An 18,563-nucleotide genomic window follows, 5' to 3' on the forward strand; every position below is an offset into this window, starting at 1 on the left:
TTTTTGTGCATATCAGTTTGCCCTGGTTACTAGTCACAGCACCGCCGGAAGCAGTTTTTGATTGGTCCGGTAGTTTCAGTGTCTTTCATACTTTGTGTACGAAATGGGTGGGGGTACACATGACCTCCGTAGTAGTGAATACATGTGTTGGTGGTTATATTGGTCCGGTGATAACCTGATCATGTATACTTTTAAGTGAAGTACCTGTACACTATTGTGCCGGGCTACTCAAAGTAATGACAATCTCATGAGAACATTCGGCTTGGAACCGGTCATGGAACGACCTCACCCGGGCCTTTGTCACGGTGTGTATACTTCAAAGTAAGTATAATAAGTGTGCATGCAGCCAATCCTTGTTCATAACTTCTAGTTAATACTACAAGAGTTGGGTTAGGAACTGATGATAGTTACGATCGTACAACATAGTGAGACGTGGATAGTGTGATAAACGGCTAATTCGTAATTTCTAGTCACGGTTTCAGAAAGATACAGCTAAATATCCATTGGAACTCGTTTAATTAAAATAGAGGTTAAAATATCGTGACATAAGGCTAATGAGTAACACTTCTCAAAATACTATCTATACTGGATACTGGATACGCTCAATTAACAGTAGTCACGGGAAAAGTACACAGTTGGCATGCATGTATGCTTTGTGGCACCTACGGTGCAGGAGAAAATTAGAAATCCTCAGGATAGGACAGCCCTCGATGGGCCCCCCATCAGACTCACTTGATGAGCTTAGCAATGTTCTTCATTGTGGTCCTGGAATGCAACTCGCTTGAGTCCAGTCTTCTTGGAGCGTGCCTTTGTGTAAACATCCACCTTTGCAGATCTGAAATTCTGATTTTCTTTGTCATCGGTTGGATGTGAGACAGCATAGATGCCATCCAATTTCTGTTGAAAGAAACCACGCACACATAGGCAGATCCTCCATGAGGGACCTCGGACATAATATTTCCCTGTAAGGGAAGAAGTAGGAGTGGCGCATGAATTCTAGCCCGTTCTGCGTAGGTGGTACTCAATGTGCAATGAGCTCATTTTGATGAGGGTGGTGAACATCTCTCCACAGCCACCTTCCTAACCCTACTGGGACCGAAGTCGCGTATCCAATCCCCAGTGGGCCTCCTGGCGGTGGAAAATTTCGAATGGAACATGCAGCCCTACAACCTAATGCCTGGATAACAAAAGCTCTAACAACTTTGCCAGCCTCGTAAACTCCATGTTTAGCCATCGCAGGTATTCCTAGCTATGCTGCATTGAGCCATATATGGCTGAGACATGGTTATGATTTTTTAAATAAATAAAATTGGTTTTATAAAACACTCACCTTGGCCACAGTTTTGGGAAAAGGAGTTGGAGGCTTTGTCATCGGTGCCCTTGCAGTCGGCGTAGATACCTCAGTGATATCGGCCAGAGGCTTGCGCAGAGATAGGACTGGATGGCCGCTGTGCACCCGTCGGCCACTCGGGCGAGTACTGATAGGTGACTGGACGCCAGGTGCAAATCGAGCATGCTTCATCTTGGCTGCTGGCCTGGCAGTTATCTTCACAGGGAACAGGTCGGGGTTGGCCGGCTCTACTGGAGTTTTCTGCAATTCAGCAGCATGTGCAACAACACATTCACTTATGAAAAACCATGATACTTACTAAGAAGTGCATGACATATTCACTGAAACTGTCCTTCTGACAACGGGGTGGGAATTTTGGGAAGGGGCGAAACGAATCTTCCAAATGGAAGTAAATTGAATACTTTCAAATACCAAAACGTCACGGGACAATCACGGTACCTCCAAGGGCCGTACAAATCGGTACTTTTTAGACGGGTTACTGAACGGCCTCCGCTGAGTCTGCTATGCTCTAAAAAGCTCTGTCTATGACATTGAGCACTCTCTGCAGCTCGGGGATCTACGGATTTGTAGACAGGTTACTGTATATAAAAGTGGGTCAGAGGACTGGTGTAGCAAATACTAGCAATACGCAAGGTCCTAAAAATAGGTACTTTATAGCCCATAGCATGTTACTGTGTATCCAGGGTAATTGAAGTACTTTCTACTGACATTTCACTGAAGTCTGTTTGTGAAACAAAGAATGACACAAGAGGTCTCAGTAGCAGATTGATTTACCTTGATAGGAGTGCCCTGTGCCATGGTCCAAAAACTGGCTGGGTTGCTTTCACCGGGTGGTGTGTTTTCCTTATTGGCAATGGCAGTGTCGGAGTCCAGTATGTTGACAGCATGCTGGGCTGTGCTCATGTACGTTTCCCTACTGGCCATCAACTCACTAAAACTATCTGACAGTGCAGCATTCGGTGATATTGGTTCCTTGAACGGGGTGAGGGAGAATTTTGATGAGATCGACTGATTGGTTGCACCCTTTCCCACCGGTATTGGCGAGGAAGAGCGGGCATAACCAACGAGAGCCTTGGCTGCTTCCTCTATATTGCCTAGCTTTGGAAGACCAGATCTTCCTCCAATCAAGATAGCCTCACGAACTTCCTCCTCGCTGTGCAGGCAGAGAGGTGCAAAAGAGAAACCATGCATTGTGCCACATTCATATGTGCTGTGACTTGTGGCAGTCGTTCCATTCTCTTTGTACTTTACCAAAATCATGCACAGTGTTTCAAAATGGTTGCGAACGTATGGGAGGCACTCTATAAATGATGGTAAAGATGGCAACTGGACTAGAGATAACTTGGCTCTGAGATAGTAACTTTCCATTTGCAGTAGCCCCCCCCCCCCCCCCCCTCACAACCACCACTAAAAAGTAAGTCTTGCATTTTCAGCTGAAGAATCCTTCCCACATTATACTTCACCTGGCAAAGCGATACTTTAGCTCTCTTCCAGGAAGAATGGTATAAAAGCGTCTGCTCTTCAATATTGGCCCACAGCAGATCTCAGCATCGTCTCCACATTCAAAGGCAACCTTGATCCCTGTATGTGAGCACAGTGACACAAACCCATGAATATACTCGATACTCGTAGTATGGACATCACACTTGTTGTTTTAGACAACATTTCTCCATACCTGCCAGCCTTTGCAAACCTGATGTCGGGACGGTCCCGGCCAAATCGGGATGGTTGGCAGATATGGTTTTCATCCACCAGACTTACAGAAAAACACTGGCACCAGTCTGCATTGAATAAGCTGTGCCTGTTTACCTAGGTTTCTTTTAGGAAAATAGTCCACTTGAACGGAAACGTGTCTCACCAAACAGTAGTGTACGCTCATGCACAAGGCATTGCTGCTAGGCCGAGTGCCTTACAAAGCATAACTTAGCATCACTAATAGTCTATGATCTATGCCGTCCAGTCTCAAAGTCAGGCTCCTAAACATTAGTAGCTAATAATCCGGGTGGCACATCGCTGAGGTTGCTTACACTGTACCTGAATGTCTCTCAATGATGTCCGCTAACGCCTTGGACGGAAAAGGAGTGCACGAGGCTAGGTCTATCGGGATCAGACCATTCGTGGTGGATGGTGCAAGCAACATGCCACCAGCACAGACCAGCGCCTCTACGATCTGTGCGTTGCCACTGAAGCAGGCCACGTGCATTGCAGTCATGCCACCATATTGATTCCTGGCTGGTCTGCAAGCAAAAACCGAATAGGAACGGATTCACCGTACCATCATACTTCAGCAGTACAGTGTATACCTGTGCTGTTGATCTACATGACAATGTCATGTCTGTATTTCGTAACGCTAGGACTCAGGACAGGAATGGAACATTACGATAGGCGTCAGCCTTTGGGTAATCCTGAAATAAAGATTATTATATTATCATCCTCAATACCTTTGTCTCCCTGTATTTTCTGTTTCTTCGTGGTCCTGAATGCCGGCACAAGCGAAAGTATACAAACCCGCTTACATTGCGAAAGTGCTATAAATGATAATAACAACAATATTCAGCAACAACATAGAGCTCACCTGTTAGGCGAGCAATCTTCCTCCAGAAGATAAGAGACAGCTGCTGGGCTCTTACTTTCACACGCCGAATGTAATGGTGTCCAGCCATCGATGTCCTCTAAATCAGAAAGCTTAGGGACGCGTACATGGTCGAAGGAGCGACCTGAATCTGCACCGTGACATGGCTTTTCATTATCACCTGCATCGCCAAAGTCCAATTCCTCCAGAATGGACGAATTGAGTGTCCGAAGAGCAGTCTCATCATTCAGTTTAGATGCTAGTATAAGATCGTGCAGCAGTAGGGGAAATCTAGGAACATTCTTTGGTTTAGAAGCAGCCGTGGCCTCCGTTATCTCTTGGAACTGCTTTTCCTGGGTCAGAAGAGTACTTCTTTCATTCATACTTGACGTTTGTCTTGGACAGAACTAATACACTACGCATGATTTAGCGCCATCAAAGAGCCACTGTTTCTAATGTCATTTTTGGTCACGGAAGTTGAAAAGAAGGAACAAAGATCTTGCTGTCTTTTTTTGGTTCTGTGCCGCACGGGAGCAGTTGATCCACGAAATGCCCCGTAGATAGATCTACGTAGCTACCGTCACTCATAATCATGTCAGTTTGCTTGGTGATTTGGATCTATATATGAACCTTGAACCACGACCTCCGAGAGTCCATGCACTTCGACCTGTAGATCTACCAGGCTCTACATGTAGGCTCTACTGCCATGCATATGCCTGCCTGATCGATCTGAATACTGTAGTACACTGTCTGTAGTCTGTAGGTCTACATAATACCAAGACTGGCAAGAGTACATAACCCCGGGGTTATGTAGTCTTGATAATACATGGGTAGACTGCATCGTCGATCGCGAGTAGGCCTTGACGGATTATGCTAGAATGATTTCTCGCATAATTCCTACCAAAATCGAATAATCGCATATTTCGAGGCTATTTAATTGCATCCGAATCGCATAAATTGGAATAATCCGCCTTTTCGCATCAAATAATTCCATTCAGTTGTACATGTTCTACAACAGTACAAGTACAAGTACAAGTAGATGCACCAGGAAGTAGGGCTTGGCGGATAATGCCGGCAGAATTTTCGGCAGAAAACGCCTGTTTGGGGGGTCGAGCATAATTCGGCAGAACGGGGGCTGAAAAAGCATTCTCTGCCATGTCAAATGACAGTTACCACGGAATTGGCGTGCGACGCTCTGCTTTTGCAGCAGATTTGCCGCGTTCTTCGACACGCAGTCCATCCATCCACCAAATGTGGCCGGAACTGTTACTTTGCGGAAGGTAGCAGCCTTGAATGGCAGGCCAGTGGCAGAAGTCTACGAGTCGTAGATCTACATAATATGGCCCAGTTGCAGCGATTTTCGACCTTCGGTGAAAAAGCCCGCTGTGTGAAAAGATTCAAATCAAATCATCTTTTGCTGCGGACGGGTATTCCGTGGATCACGACACCAGTGAAGTCAGACTTGAAAATGTTCGCAAAACAAGCATTTTGTAACGAAGGTCGAAAATCGCTGCAACTGGGCCATATTATGTAGTGTGGCTAGCCTTCATCTGAAGTACGCCTGCGCCGGCCACATGTGTTCTTTTTCATTCCTTGTCTAGTATTTCACATGACTCATCTTTTTAGATCCTGAACCCAATTATGTGTGCCAAGTGTATTTTTACATAACTGGATTTCAGCAGAAATTTCAGCAGAAAATGCACTTTCATGAGCAGAATATTGAGCAGACCGAAAAGCAGAATGAGGGATTTCGGCGAGCATTATCCGCCTAGCCCTACCAGGAAGTCGGAGGTTTACGACTCCCTTGATAATAATTATGTCCAGTCCACTACAATCAGTGACGTTCGTAGCTAGGTCGGACGGTGCGTTGACCCCGTTGAACTTTGGCTACTGCAGTACAACGCCCTCTACAAAAAATTACCCTGTTATTTTGCACAGAACCATCATGTACATGTACATTAGCAGCATATGTGAGCATAATGCGGCATAATATGATAACTTTTAGCATAAAAATAGCATAATTCGAGAATTTTTTCAGCAATGCGAAAAGCATAATTTCACGAAATATTAGCATAATCCGTCAAGGCCTACGATCGAGTACTGCGAAGTGCGAGTAGACCTACCAGTAGACCTACCATGCATGGCTTGCTAGGGAGCAGGGCCGGGGTATACCGGTAAGTCTTAGCGGATTATGCTCGGAAAATGACCAGATCTAGATCATGCTCTAGCGCCTAGCGGATGCTCGAGAAAACAGCCAGTTACGCTTTTATATGCTTCACCAAAAAGACCAAAAGAGGCTAACAGATAATCATCATGAAAAAAAGGACTCAGAGTCAGACCATTGCCATGATGACTTTGATGTGGACTGGGAGCTTTGTGGAAGTACAAGACAATGATTATGTAAGAGGAATACCACATTCACAAGCGAACGCTGAACTTTTGGGAGATGCCCCTATACGTGGCTGTTAAAATATTATTCCAAATCGACAAGAAGCGCTATGTATGGTCCTTTGCACGTGTGTATAATTAATTATTAATTATAATCATTGGGCATATCTGGCCATGTTTTTCTGATGCCATGTTATGCTCCTTCTCAAAAAAGATGTGATTTAATATGCCAAATATTATGCCTTCAATAATTATGCCTTCAATATAGCAGGTGTGTATAACAGCCTCATTGGGCATCTGCAATCTGCCCTAGTTTTTCGGATGCCATGTTATGCTCCTTCTCAAAAAGGACCTGACTATGCCAAAAAAAAGTATGCCGGCATAATCCGCTTACCACTACCAGGGGTGGTATAAACAAAACCAATTCATGCCTGCGATGCTGCACCGCTGCTTTGCATGTCATGATTGGAAGCTGTGGCCTTAGTAAAAAATGCCGCGGATCAGTTTTTAAAATAGTTACAATGTAGATTCTACATGTACATGTAGATCTACACCATGATTAGGCATTATCAATAACGTAGATCTACAACAACTATTAAAGTATTAGTTACAGTAGTAAATGTTTCAACAAGATGGAAAGTAGATGTACAGTCATGTAGGTTGGTTTCACCAGGGACCCCGGATTGCAGCCTTGCAGAGTAGATCTACGGCCGTAGATCTACGGTTAGGGTCCAGCGGATAATGCTCCGAAAATGTTCGTATAATGCTAACCATGATGCTCCAAAAACTGCCTTATAATGCTGATTATAATGCTTCAGCAAGGGATATAATGCTCTTGGTTTGGGACAAAAATGGAAGAAAGTCTGCACATTGTCAAACTTCCAGGAAATTATGCATATCGTCAATCTCCATCTGAAGTTGCCACCTTATCTCTCACGAGCTCCACTACTTCTTAGCACTATAAGACATGATCGCTTCTCCATTGATTGCTCTCCATTCCAACTTTGATGCAGGGTTGTGGCAGAATAGTCGGTGTATCAATTATCAAATCCCTCCCCTAATTATCCATGTAGTGAGAGATGAAACCATTATTGCAGGTAGTCATTCATTGTTGGGATGAAATTAATCTTGGCAAATAGTATTCCTGCCTGCAGACTAGGCACCAGCGGATTATGCCGGCAGACTATTGGCATAATTTGGAGGTTGAAAATTTGGAGCATAATGAGGCATCCTTTCGGAGGTAGGAGCATAACTACATGGTTGTACCACAATTCCAGTATGTAAGCTACACAATTGTGTACAATGCAACTGATCAGTGCTGGTGGTCCGCATGGTAAAGGGTTCGGAGTAGCCCTTTTCCAAAGATGCTGGCCACTTTTTTCGCAACTTTCCGTTGTTTTGCAAGAAATCGCAACTTTCTTCATTTTCACAAACTACTTCGCACCTTTTACGAAAAGGTGTGCAGAGAAGCGCGCTGGATCGAGACCATCGACTGTGCAAGCTATGGTTATTCTAATAATTAAAAAAATGAGGTATAGGTGATGTTCGGTCATATTGGAAGGAGAGGTGGAGCTACGGGAGAGATGAGCTGATTTTTCGCAGGGTGAGGGTGACATCGGTTGGACGAGTATGACGGTTACGAAGACAGTTGAACATGATAATTTTCAAAGGTAACTCAAACTAATTTAGCAATGAAAAAATCTTTTTACAAAAGAAATTAACTAATGAATAGAAGGAGTCATGTTTTCTCTTTCCATGTTGATCTCTAGCATGCATGGTCATCTTGGTATGGGGATATTCATGTATTTTGTTGTACTAATGGCCACTTGCAAGTACGAAAAGGCACAATTTTCCGAACTTTGAGGCTCCATAAGTACAACAAAGTGAGTATGTATCCCTGCGTGCCAAAGCATAATATGAGGATTTCGCGAGCATAATGCGAGAATCCATGAAAGCACAATTCCATGATTTCGCGAGCATAATCCGCCGGAGCCTACTGCAGACAAGCTGTCACTGCGTTCACTCTGTGAATCATGTCTTCATCTGAAACATCAGACGTGAGGCCAGCTCCTGAGATCCGATCTCAGATGGAGAGCCCTCCCATTTGCGGAAATCCTGAAAACATGTGGTCAGAAGTTGTTTTGCCACTCTAGATCCTTTGCTTGTGCTCTCATCTTCTCCTTGAGATGGCGTGTAGACGTATGGCTTGCCACAATACTCTTCCTTTCTGATAGCATTTGACTGTAGGCCTGGCATTACAACTAGGGCTCAAACGGTCACGGTTTTACCCCTAACGGTTAACTGCTAAGCTAACGGTCGGTTTAACGGTTATAACCTATAAGCCACGGCAATCCTGCGGACTCTTTTTTAACCGTATATTTGACTATATTCATTCAAAAAATGTACCCTATTCAGTACAACGCACACATGTACATTCTCTTGCATGCTTTCTTTCCTTGTGTTTCTTATTATTCCTTTTTAAAACCCACATTTCACACTCACTTTGCGCACTTTCTCTCGCATCCTTTTAAAACTATGTTACTAGTACATACACAAATAGGAGATCCCCCAGATAGGCGTTAGTTAGCCTTTGGGTAATCCTGAAATAAAGAAAGATTATTTATGCTCATTCATACATACTCTCACACCAAGAGACCAGATATGACCGAGTTGACAGCCCAGAAATTGCGTACGCGTGCGACAGCCTGCGAAAGTGCATACTTTGCAACGACCTGATACTTGCAAAATTGACTGAAAAGTTACTGCGTAACCGTTATCTTTATCGGTTAACCGTTAATTCTTCGTAACCGGTCTGCAACCGGTTAATCGGACTAATCGTTTGAGCCCTAATTACAACCGTCCACAACTAACTGTACGTGCTTCATCAGGAAAGTGCTGCTGAGCAATCGACTTGGTACTGAGTCCATGAGAAATAAATTCTAGTTCTTTTCGAGCCTCCTGAGCTGGACTCGGCAAAGGCAGTTCTTTTGGAACGAGCTCTTTCAGTTTATAGCAGCTCCTTCATCCTGGTCCAAATTTAGCAATGCATCTCTGACTACTTCAGTATCGCTACAGATGCTATCTCCAGAGCCTCTGGTACAACTAGAAAACTCATCTTCGTCTGTTTGATATTCACTTCGCGTATGTCTCCTCCATAGCTCTCCATTATTCTAAACGTAAAAGAAACCTCGTAAATAATTTCTCCGGATTTGTGTCACTTGAACTGCCTCGGCCTCGGTTGGGCATGCTTCACAAATGGCTTGTATTATACATTTACCTGACCACATTGCTACAATCATAACGTTTTATGTAGCAATAGTTATGTAGCGTTAGTGCTAAAGGTGTTACGTGTCTACACAATCACAAAGTCATGCGCCGGTACAATGCATAGTGCTCAAATGCCCGGAATGGGCGGAGCGTGGTACGCAAGAGGTACACAAAAGGTAAAATAGGGCTGTTTCGTTGTTACTCAGAGTTTCATGGGAAAAACCAATCATCAGACAACATCTCATGATCATGATTGTAGCCGATTGTTGCCAAAAACCTGGGATTTCCCGATATTATCCACTATAAAACTCGTTATGCCGCTCAAGCCTCACATAATGCTCGTTTTGTTCCTTTCTAATGCTCCATAATGCTCTGATGCTCGGATAGTCGTATAATGCCGGCATTATCCGCTGGACCCTATCTACGGTACGGCCCGGGTCAACCATGATGACCTACAAGCTACGAAGTACATGTACATGTGATTGTATATACATGTATCTCGCCCCGGATTCGGTTCAGCAGCTCTGTGCCGGTGGAGTGCTAGCTTCCAATCACCATGATCACTGTGAAACGGACACTACTCACTAGCACTAGTCACCATGGTCACTGTCACAGTGTCAGTGACCATGTAAATACAGGTGGAATCCTGATAATTCGAACCTCCAAATGCCAGAAAAAAACTTCTAATTATCCGGACATTCTAATTATCCAAACATGAACCCACAACACAGTACATGTATGTGAAAATGCTCCCTTGGTCACGCAGAGCTGCGCTATGGCCCAGTATGGGCCATAGAGACACAGATCTCACGGATACTGAACTGACAGGCACAGCCAGCTCATGCAAACTGCACTGACCAGTACAGTGTACAGTGAACTTCGAATTACACATAGCTAACTTCGAATTATCAGCACAAATCCCACACATTTTCTATGTAGGTGGAATTCGAATTAACCGGACATGTCCGGTTCGAGGTTCGAATTATCAGAATTTTTTATGTGGGAATCGTATTGACAGAAATCGGTCCTGGAAAAACTTCTACATGTATATCAGGATTCCACCTGTACTATAATATTATTGTAATGACCATGAAACTACTATAATAAAATTTATTAGACTTAGTATTGGACAAAAGTCAACCAAACTTCAACACAGTTCAAGTACACTGTTCAAAGCCAAAGGAGGGGACAATCACCATGACACGATGCGAACCGCTGCCATTACCATGGTACCTGCAGTGGCAACAGTAAACTGTTGCCACTGCACTGCGTGCGCGCGCTGCACATGCCGGCATGGTAGCGTCTACAAAAAATTACGGTGGTACTCAAGTAGTAGTAGTAGTAGTAGTGTAGAGCTTGCATCAATCCACGCAGGCTTTCTATTCCTCGAGTTGGAACACATCGTTGTGAACGTTCGCTCTGAAAGTGTTGGTAACGACTTCTCCATTCACCCAGCAGTACTGCAGTGAAATAATTCTCGCCTGCAAAAACCCACTGCATTAGTTACTTGTACACCAGACTGGGGTAGACCTTCACATTGATATCGCCACTGCGCGGTGTAGTTGTTGGATCGGAGCAACGCTTGATCAGTGTGACATCCGTCCACCAAGAAGCAGGCACAGCGTAGGACAATTATATTCCACTACATAGGCGTCATGGCCGAAGCGGGCAAGAAAGAGAAGGAGCCGATCAACATTGTCCACCAGAACGCACAGTTCCGTGAGACGGTGCACAAGGAGCGCAAGAACCAGAAAGTCTTTCAGGACTATAGCATAAACCCTTACAATAAAGGTTAGCTTAGCGGCAGCACACGCAGCACGATGATAAGCTCTGATCGTACATGCGTGCCATTACTAGGATAGCATACTACCAATAGGCACTACACTCATACATGTATCTCGCGTACCTGTATCCGAGCGGTCCGTGACCGAGCACTACCCATCATTTTGAAAATTAATGTCTGTAAGTCTGTCTCTAATCCACATACGTTTCAATGGGGAAGGACCAGAGATCTAGTATGACATCACAATTTCCAACTAACACATGTTTACTGCTGAGGAGGTAAACATACGTTAGTTGTCAACACTAAACAGTGATGGCCTGACCAAGCGGACCGGTTCCAGCTGGCCTGTTTTACTCTGCTGACCCTCACACTGTTGAGCGTGTGTACGTTTTAAACATGTGACGTACATTGTATTAGGGGCCATCCGGCATTATCGTTACTGATTTTCACGGAACGGAAAAGTTTAGTTAGGACCCTCCCCCACTCTCCCCCCCCCCCCCCCCCCGAGCGAAAAATAGATTGACTGGACAGCTAGATCGCATTGGTGTCTCACATTATCAATATTTTTCAAAACGAAACTCTCCTTGACAGGGCCGTAGCAGGCGGTCCGGCAGGTCCGGCAGGTGCCGGACCAATATTCGGCCAAAAAAAAAAGAAAAAAACAGGAGCTCACACATGTAAGCAGCTCAGGATGTCCACCCATGATATGTGCAATAAGTAGAGGTAGTGAGGTATAAGTAGAGGTAGTACATGGTAATAGCAAGAGGATATACTTTGAACTCTAGTAGTACATGTTGTTGCGAATACCATGTACATTATAACATAGATCTACATCTATGTGGGTGGTGTCCTGTACTTTATGACCTCCAGCCATTCCTCCATTGCAATGTCCTTTCTCCTCCTCCAAGGGACCAAAGGTCCATTTTTGGTTCTTTTATCACATGCGTTTAGATAATGTTGCTATGCCTTCATAGGCTTCAACAAGTTCTGTTTGGACGGACACAACATGCTGATGCCCTTTTTCCTGAATCATGCAGAACATCCTTCTTCCTTTTCTCGCCCTATGTCACTCTGCATGGTCACGATTACATGCATGTACATACACCGGCGTACAATCATGTACATGTTGTACCTGTACATGTACCGGCATATGTCACGTTAGCACTAGTACAGTACTAGGAGTGTGGGCTCGGGGGGGGGGGGGGGGGGGGGCATCGAGGTCGGATCTTGCCGGACCAACCAAAATGGGGCTGCTACTGGCCTGCTTTACCCACCCACCCATAAACGAAACTTTTTTCTTTCTTTTTGGACTGCCCCTTACTGCCGGCGTGAATGCACTGTACACGTTGTTGAGGTGGCTAACGAACTCTGTCGTCACCGTGTGAATCCACAGCCTTCTCGCTGAGCGGAAAGCCAAACAGCAAGCATGATTCTGCTGACGGAGAGGAAGATGGTAAGATATTGTTGTATGGCTATAAAGGCTTGGCATGTCTACTGAGATTGTATTATGAAGACACGATGAGCCTGGACATTTTTTCTGGACCATCAATGCAGCACCTTGCACACTGGCGCTTAAAATGCATCAAGTGTAATACTGGTGTATTGTACATGAGAGGGTCAAGTTCACTTGTGCTGGCATTTGTGTCTCCCCTCCTCCTGAACAGAACCGTGAGCAACAAGTTTCACTATCAAGAATATGATTGTAATGTACTTCGAATTTCTGTTCTTCCATTGTGTACGATCTACCAGCCACTTTCTTGAAAGTGTATCGTCAATCAATCCGGGCACCACAGGAAAAGTACGACTTCCCGCAGACAGAAGCACAAGAAGTTGGCTGGGACAACAAACCATTGGTGAGTAGCTATGCAGCAATACACTTTCACGAAGTTGGGTACATGTATTTGTATTCCAGAAGTCTTTGCCATTTCCTGTACATTACTGTGTCAACGCTGCTATTCTACTGTTAGTACTACGGTACACACACATATGATGTGATAAAGCGATAAGGAACAGCGTTGAGCCGTGAATACCGTTCACTCTGCACAGCATGATAAACGCCAAGGAGTGCATAAAAGGAATGTGGGAAATTATCCGGAACAGGCGAAAACTTAAAAATTGCAAATTTCTGTTGGCTTTCACTTCAATGAAGCTTGATCCTTGTACTGTATCAGCAAAAAAATTCGCCGGGAATATAATTTTGCCTTTTTCGTCTAAGGAGTTTTGAACTAAATCAAATGCCTGGCTAATGTCGATTTGTCCAGTATATTCGAGTCCTGATGGTGACAGCCAATTTTTCCTTCAGACTTTTCCCGTTTGCATCTTTCCCTCAAACCAATGAATGTCCAGTATATGAATACATGTCATGGTCCATGGACGAATATTTTGACAGAGTGTTCGGTGCTTGATTTTATCATATTCTATGGTGGACATGAAGTGATTGTGATTCATTCGACCATGGGACTACCTGTATGATGTGTGTGAGTGTTTTTGTGTGTTTTGTTGCTGTCCGCCACACGTCTAGGTGAAGCCCGTACCACTCGATGACCGCCGATTGCAGCACGGACACCAGTGGACTGGAGTCACGCAGTACATGGAGGCCGTCTGGACTGCTAATCGCCACAAGAACGAGGAATCTGAGTCATGAGCAACGGTTGACCCCTCCGCATGACAGCAGCACAACATTGTTCTGGCTGTGCCCCGAGATGTGCACAAGCTCAGAGGATCTACAGCAGCAAGCAATTGATACTTGTTCAGTATCGACAGATAACATTGTCATATCAAAACAGCCATATACCTATTAGTCAATAATAAACCTGTCTACGAGAGTCAGACTCAGAAACTACTTTTAAAAGTGCAATCACTTATACTGCGAGTGCAAGGATGAATTTGTTGAGCACATGCTATAATTATTGATTTTAGCTATCTCCAAAGTATTAGACCAGCCTACATGTATATCTTTGTCATGATTGCTGTCACAATAATTATCATTATGTTGTTCTTCCAAGGGGACACGGCTTGAAAGTGCTGCGTCAAAACCAGGCTGGAGTCATGACACGGTGCTGACGTTTGGATCCACTGACATGGGGGACTGTGATCCACCTTTTCAATGTGTGGAGTCTATGCATGTTTGGGTAGCTTCCTTCACAGCAGGGCGACATCCTGATCCAACGGAACTGATTGTACTTGGCCCTCCTGGTCGCGACCCCATGGCTGGTACAGGAAAAGTCACATCGGCACGTGACATGAGGGACCTGCCCATCAGGTACCACACTTTGCTATGGTTAGAGTGGGTCCAGTTTCAGCCAGAAGTCGTTTCTAATTTTAATGACTTCTGACGTCATCCTGTTCAATCCCTATTGACTATTGTGCAGAGTTGGTCTCTCGTAAGTTGGAGCTAGGGAGTGGCAGCATCTAGGGAGATGGCACGGCACCATACCTCCGCTGTTGCGTTCTTAGTGTTATTTTAGGCTGGACGTTCTTGAGCTCCATGTTCCCCGGCGCGCGACTCTACTGTAGAACGCGAAACGGTGTGCGTTTCGACCCTGGATTCAGACATTCTACTTGGCCTCTGGTCTATTATCGACTATCGGTGTGCAACTCGCAATGTGATCTCGGCCTTGACCTGCTGACCACCGAACATGGCCCAGCCCAACGATGTCTTACTAATACGAGTCTGCATAATTAATTTATTATGCATGTATCAGTCCCGCCCCAAAAGGGATCGGCCCTGCCCCCTGCCCCAAAAGGGTGACTGGTATGGGCAGCCCGGGGAGTGAAGCCCACACCTTGTCGCCCGTGTCATCACCCTAGAAGCTATGATTCCCTGTTCGAAAATGAGCGACTTGCACGTGCCGTTGTGCGCAATACAAAATTAGAGGAGAAAATAAAACATCAATATAATTACACAGAAGCACGCAATAACCCCCCCCCCCCCCCCCCCCCAACTCATCATAATAATGTGACGGACCCCACGATAGGCGGTCAGCCTTTGGGTCATCCTATTAGTTATTATTACTATTATACACGATTATACACATTACTGCATGTTGTCCCTAAGTGTTCTGCACTGCTTACACGCACACACACACACCTATTCGAATTCTATACTTTAGAATTCTCATGTTTCTCTCATATTCATAATTATTATGTTCGTTCTTAGTAGGAACCGGAGGTTTTGTCTGGTGAGAAGGCAGAATTGCCTGTGCTCTAAGAAACAAACAAAACAAGTACATGTACCAACACGGACATTCGCACTAGAGCCTCGGGGAAGAAACGGGTAATGGTACTAATATACAACACGCACAGCAGGTGGGAAATGAGAGAAGATTCTATTGCTCAAACACCAAGCAAGACCAGGAACGTCTTTAAGTGGCACAATGGAAAGTGAAAGTGAACATGTGCATGCGTGGGAAATGGCTTACCTATAAAAAAAATACTGGGCAGAAGGCTGTACAACAATGCGATTTGAGCAGGAGACATTACTCGTAGAAACCGAAATGAATATGTGCGCGGGGTGGGCTGCCAGCGTGATGCTATATTGCACTATACATGCGCAGCTAAACAGAAGTGCAGCAGTAAGCCATAACCGGCAGATGCAGGAAGACAGGTCGAACGCGTACTAGTATCATGCATCTCACGAGAACACACCAGATATCGAACAGCCAAGTGCAGTGTTCTTCGTTTCAAAGAGAAGCAAGAATTCTACTTTTGCTCAAGGACCAGGATAATATTGTGTATCGATACAGAAGTGTTATTGAAGAAAGAAGTCCACAGGGTTGAAACACGTCGATTCCATAAGAAGCATGGTTGGAAGAATATGGCAGAGCACACCGCATATACCATGAGGCTGCACACTGCTCAGGAAATGAAGCAGATCGGTTGATCAGAGTAAGAACTGCTCCTGCTCAACTGGCTTGTGAACCCAGGCTCCCAAACCATCATTGGCTAGCTTGTTGAACAAGGCCAACTTACACTCCTGGTAGCGGTGTGACATTGACTTCAGCTTGTTGTAGGTGACAGCTGAAATCTGCTGGCTTGTGGCATCCACTCCAAGCATACCGGATGTTTTCATGAACGCCAGGCCCTGGCTTCTCTTACAAAGGCGTGAGGGTGAGCCATCCAGGCACTTTCCAGTACTGCAGTTCAGCACTTCCACAGGCTGACTACCGGACAGGAACCAATTCATGGCCTGGTTCGACGACTTGGCTGCCATATACTCGTCTGGCACTGGGTCGCTCTTGGCAATGTAAGGCCTCTGGAAGAAAAACGGCTTCGGTAGAGCGAGACCAGCCAGCCGACCGTACACGGCACGGTACATGTGATCATAGTTGAAGACATCACCCACGGTCACCGTTTCGAAGTAGATGGGCGAGAACAGAATGCGTGACAAGAGGCACCCCTGGATGCCCAAGCAGTTCCAGCGGGCGACCTTGTCAGAGCAGCACATTGTACGCAGTCGTTCCCCTGCTGCCAGACCATCAAGGGTCTGAATTGACGCACCACTTTCGCACAGCACGCCACCCTCACCAGCCTCGATCTTTTGACGAAGCTTGCCATGCCTATTCCGCTGCGATGTCCCTAACTGCTGGCTAGCATCAGTTCTACTGCTGCCGCCTTCGTTATTCGCAGACACGGTGAACAAGCGGGAATCTCCACATGGCGCTGAGCTAATGAACAGGTGAAATGAGACTACTGGGTTCAGAGCAAACATATCTCGGCCATTGACAGACACACGCTCAAACACGGACTCCTCGCCCGACGCTGTGCGTCGAATCTGGTCATGCACGTACATGCAGAAGGCTCGCCGCGCTAAAACCTCAGCGTGGCAATCGTTAACCGCTGTGCCATCCAAGGACAGGTTTTCACCATGTATACCCTTGGTGCCAGTGGCCAGGGAGACAACAGTTGCACTGGCTTCGGTAGCGACAGATCCACCGCGGAGCTGCACAATACCAGCCATTACTTTGAACTGGCGCTGCGCGTCGGGAAGATTATCGCGGAGTTCGATAAATTTCTGCATACAGCACCTTTGAAAACGGTTGGCAAGGACCTGGGAGTGCGAGTGTGGTGGCTCCATGCCATGTTGCAGTGGGTGCTGTGAAGCATGCCCCAGAGAAGGATCTCCGTGTGCTGGCTGCTCTTCTTGCATTGGTCCGTCGGGTATCTCAAGACCGTCCAAAGTGCTTAACGCCCGCCTGGCAGCATCACCCCGTGATAGGCGCTTGCTGGCACCTTCGCCAATAAACTCGCTGCCATCAACCACCAGGCGAGTTCGAAAGATTGGAGCATGTGGTGGCCCACTCTGCTCCAGTACTTCCCACTCAACTCCCGTCGTATGCTTATTGTTCAGTACGTACAGAGGGCTAGCACTGGGCACAATCACGGATCGCCGTCGCTTGGCCGGATTGCTAGGGGGTGCCGGTGTGCTATCATTACTTGATTCTACATGCTCACGCTTTTTGCTCACAGGAGGTGTTGCTGGAGCAGAACTACTTGCTTGTGGCCTGTGTGTGGGCACTGGTACCACAGGCTCCCCGACGACTTTCTTCATGCGAATGGTATAACCCTCTGACAATTTCCCCTCGTGAAACAAGGTGTGCAGGGCCAATTCAGCTGCATCGCGCTTTGAAGCCTGCTTGCTTCGTCCATTTCCATGGAACTCCTGCTCACCAACACTCAACACGCAGGAAAAGGTAGAGTTATGAGCAGGCCCATCTCCTTTAGTGACATCTGAGAAGGCATATGATTCGCTCTTGTTCGGGTACACTTCATTCAGACGCATCAAGGCATTGCCACTGTCAGCCCATACGCGATCCTTTTCTTTCACAGCACCAGAAGACATCCTGTCATACTAGATAAACCCTACGAATTCACAAGAAGCTAGATGACTGTACAATAGTAAGTTTACACTCGTAGACAATCTACTAAAGAGGCTAAAGTGGCAAGATAAAACTGAAAAGGCAACACAAACAATAATTATTATTTAAATAATTGTACCGACTATTTTTTGTACTTGACTGAGTTGAAAATACCGGTGTCATCGACGTGACGTCAGTATCAGGGAGTCGTAAAATACCACGGTATATATATATATTTTTTTACGACTCCCTGGCCTGCTAGCGCTGCTGGTCAGTATGAGGTCGTTGTATTATTGATGACGTCGACGATCGTCATTTTTAATTAAATTCGTAGATTCATGAACC

The 18,563-nt window shown here is 45.6% G+C and overlaps 3 protein-coding genes across 3 annotated transcripts; 1 reads left to right on the plus strand and 2 right to left on the minus strand.

Moving 5' to 3' along the window:
- Nucleotides 1–328: 328 nt before the first annotated feature.
- Nucleotides 329–4,461, minus strand: LOC135804474 (uncharacterized). The gene is made up of 6 exons (XM_065318356.1): nucleotides 3,927–4,461; nucleotides 3,386–3,588; nucleotides 2,815–2,932; nucleotides 2,126–2,504; nucleotides 1,331–1,591; nucleotides 329–897 (listed from the first exon to the last, which is right to left on the minus strand). Exons 1-6 carry the CDS (start codon nucleotides 4,304–4,306, stop codon nucleotides 742–744), a joined length of 1,497 nt encoding a protein of 498 aa, XP_065174428.1. The 5' UTR covers nucleotides 4,307–4,461; the 3' UTR covers nucleotides 329–741.
- Nucleotides 4,462–10,946: 6,485 nt separating this feature from the next.
- LOC135804476 (cilia- and flagella-associated protein 144-like) lies at nucleotides 10,947–14,413 on the plus strand. The gene is made up of 4 exons (XM_065318358.1): nucleotides 10,947–11,369; nucleotides 12,755–12,814; nucleotides 13,111–13,214; nucleotides 13,883–14,413. The coding sequence occupies exons 1-4, from the start codon at nucleotides 11,234–11,236 to the stop codon at nucleotides 14,003–14,005; spliced, it is 423 nt and encodes a 140-aa protein (XP_065174430.1). The 5' UTR covers nucleotides 10,947–11,233; the 3' UTR covers nucleotides 14,006–14,413.
- A 1,219-nt stretch (nucleotides 14,414–15,632) lies between these two features.
- LOC135804475 (double-stranded RNA-specific editase 1-like) lies at nucleotides 15,633–18,334 on the minus strand. Its single transcript, XM_065318357.1, has one exon. The coding sequence runs from the start codon at nucleotides 18,200–18,202 to the stop codon at nucleotides 16,244–16,246; it is 1,959 nt and encodes a 652-aa protein (XP_065174429.1). The 5' UTR covers nucleotides 18,203–18,334; the 3' UTR covers nucleotides 15,633–16,243.
- Between the last annotated feature and the right edge of the window lie 229 nt (nucleotides 18,335–18,563).

The sequence above is a fragment of the Sycon ciliatum genome, chromosome 1 (assembly GCF_964019385.1).
Source record: "Sycon ciliatum chromosome 1, ocSycCili1.1, whole genome shotgun sequence".
NCBI lineage: Eukaryota > Metazoa > Porifera > Calcarea > Leucosolenida > Sycettidae > Sycon > Sycon ciliatum.

Bases quoted from the DNA above. Each gene is read 5' to 3' on its own strand.
- LOC135804474 (XM_065318356.1), bottom strand. From the start codon at position 4,306: ATGAATGAAAGAAGTACTCTTCTGACCCAGGAAAAGCAGTTCCAAGAG. The intron at 3,589-3,926 runs GTGAGCTCTATG...TTTTGCTTGCAG, and splicing joins GAAGATTGCTCGCCTAACAG to ACCAGCCAGGAATCAATATG. The intron at 898-1,330 runs GTGAGTGTTTTA...TTCTTTCAACAG, and splicing joins TTCCCAAAACTGTGGCCAAG to AAATTGGATGGCATCTATGC.
- LOC135804476 (XM_065318358.1), top strand. From the start codon at position 11,234: ATGGCCGAAGCGGGCAAGAAAGAGAAGGAGCCGATCAACATTGTCCAC. The intron at 11,370-12,754 runs GTTAGCTTAGCG...GTGAATCCACAG, and splicing joins CATAAACCCTTACAATAAAG to CCTTCTCGCTGAGCGGAAAG. The intron at 12,815-13,110 runs GTAAGATATTGT...ACGATCTACCAG, and splicing joins TGCTGACGGAGAGGAAGATG to CCACTTTCTTGAAAGTGTAT.
- LOC135804475 (XM_065318357.1), bottom strand. From the start codon at position 18,202: ATGTCTTCTGGTGCTGTGAAAGAAAAGGATCGCGTATGGGCTGACAGT.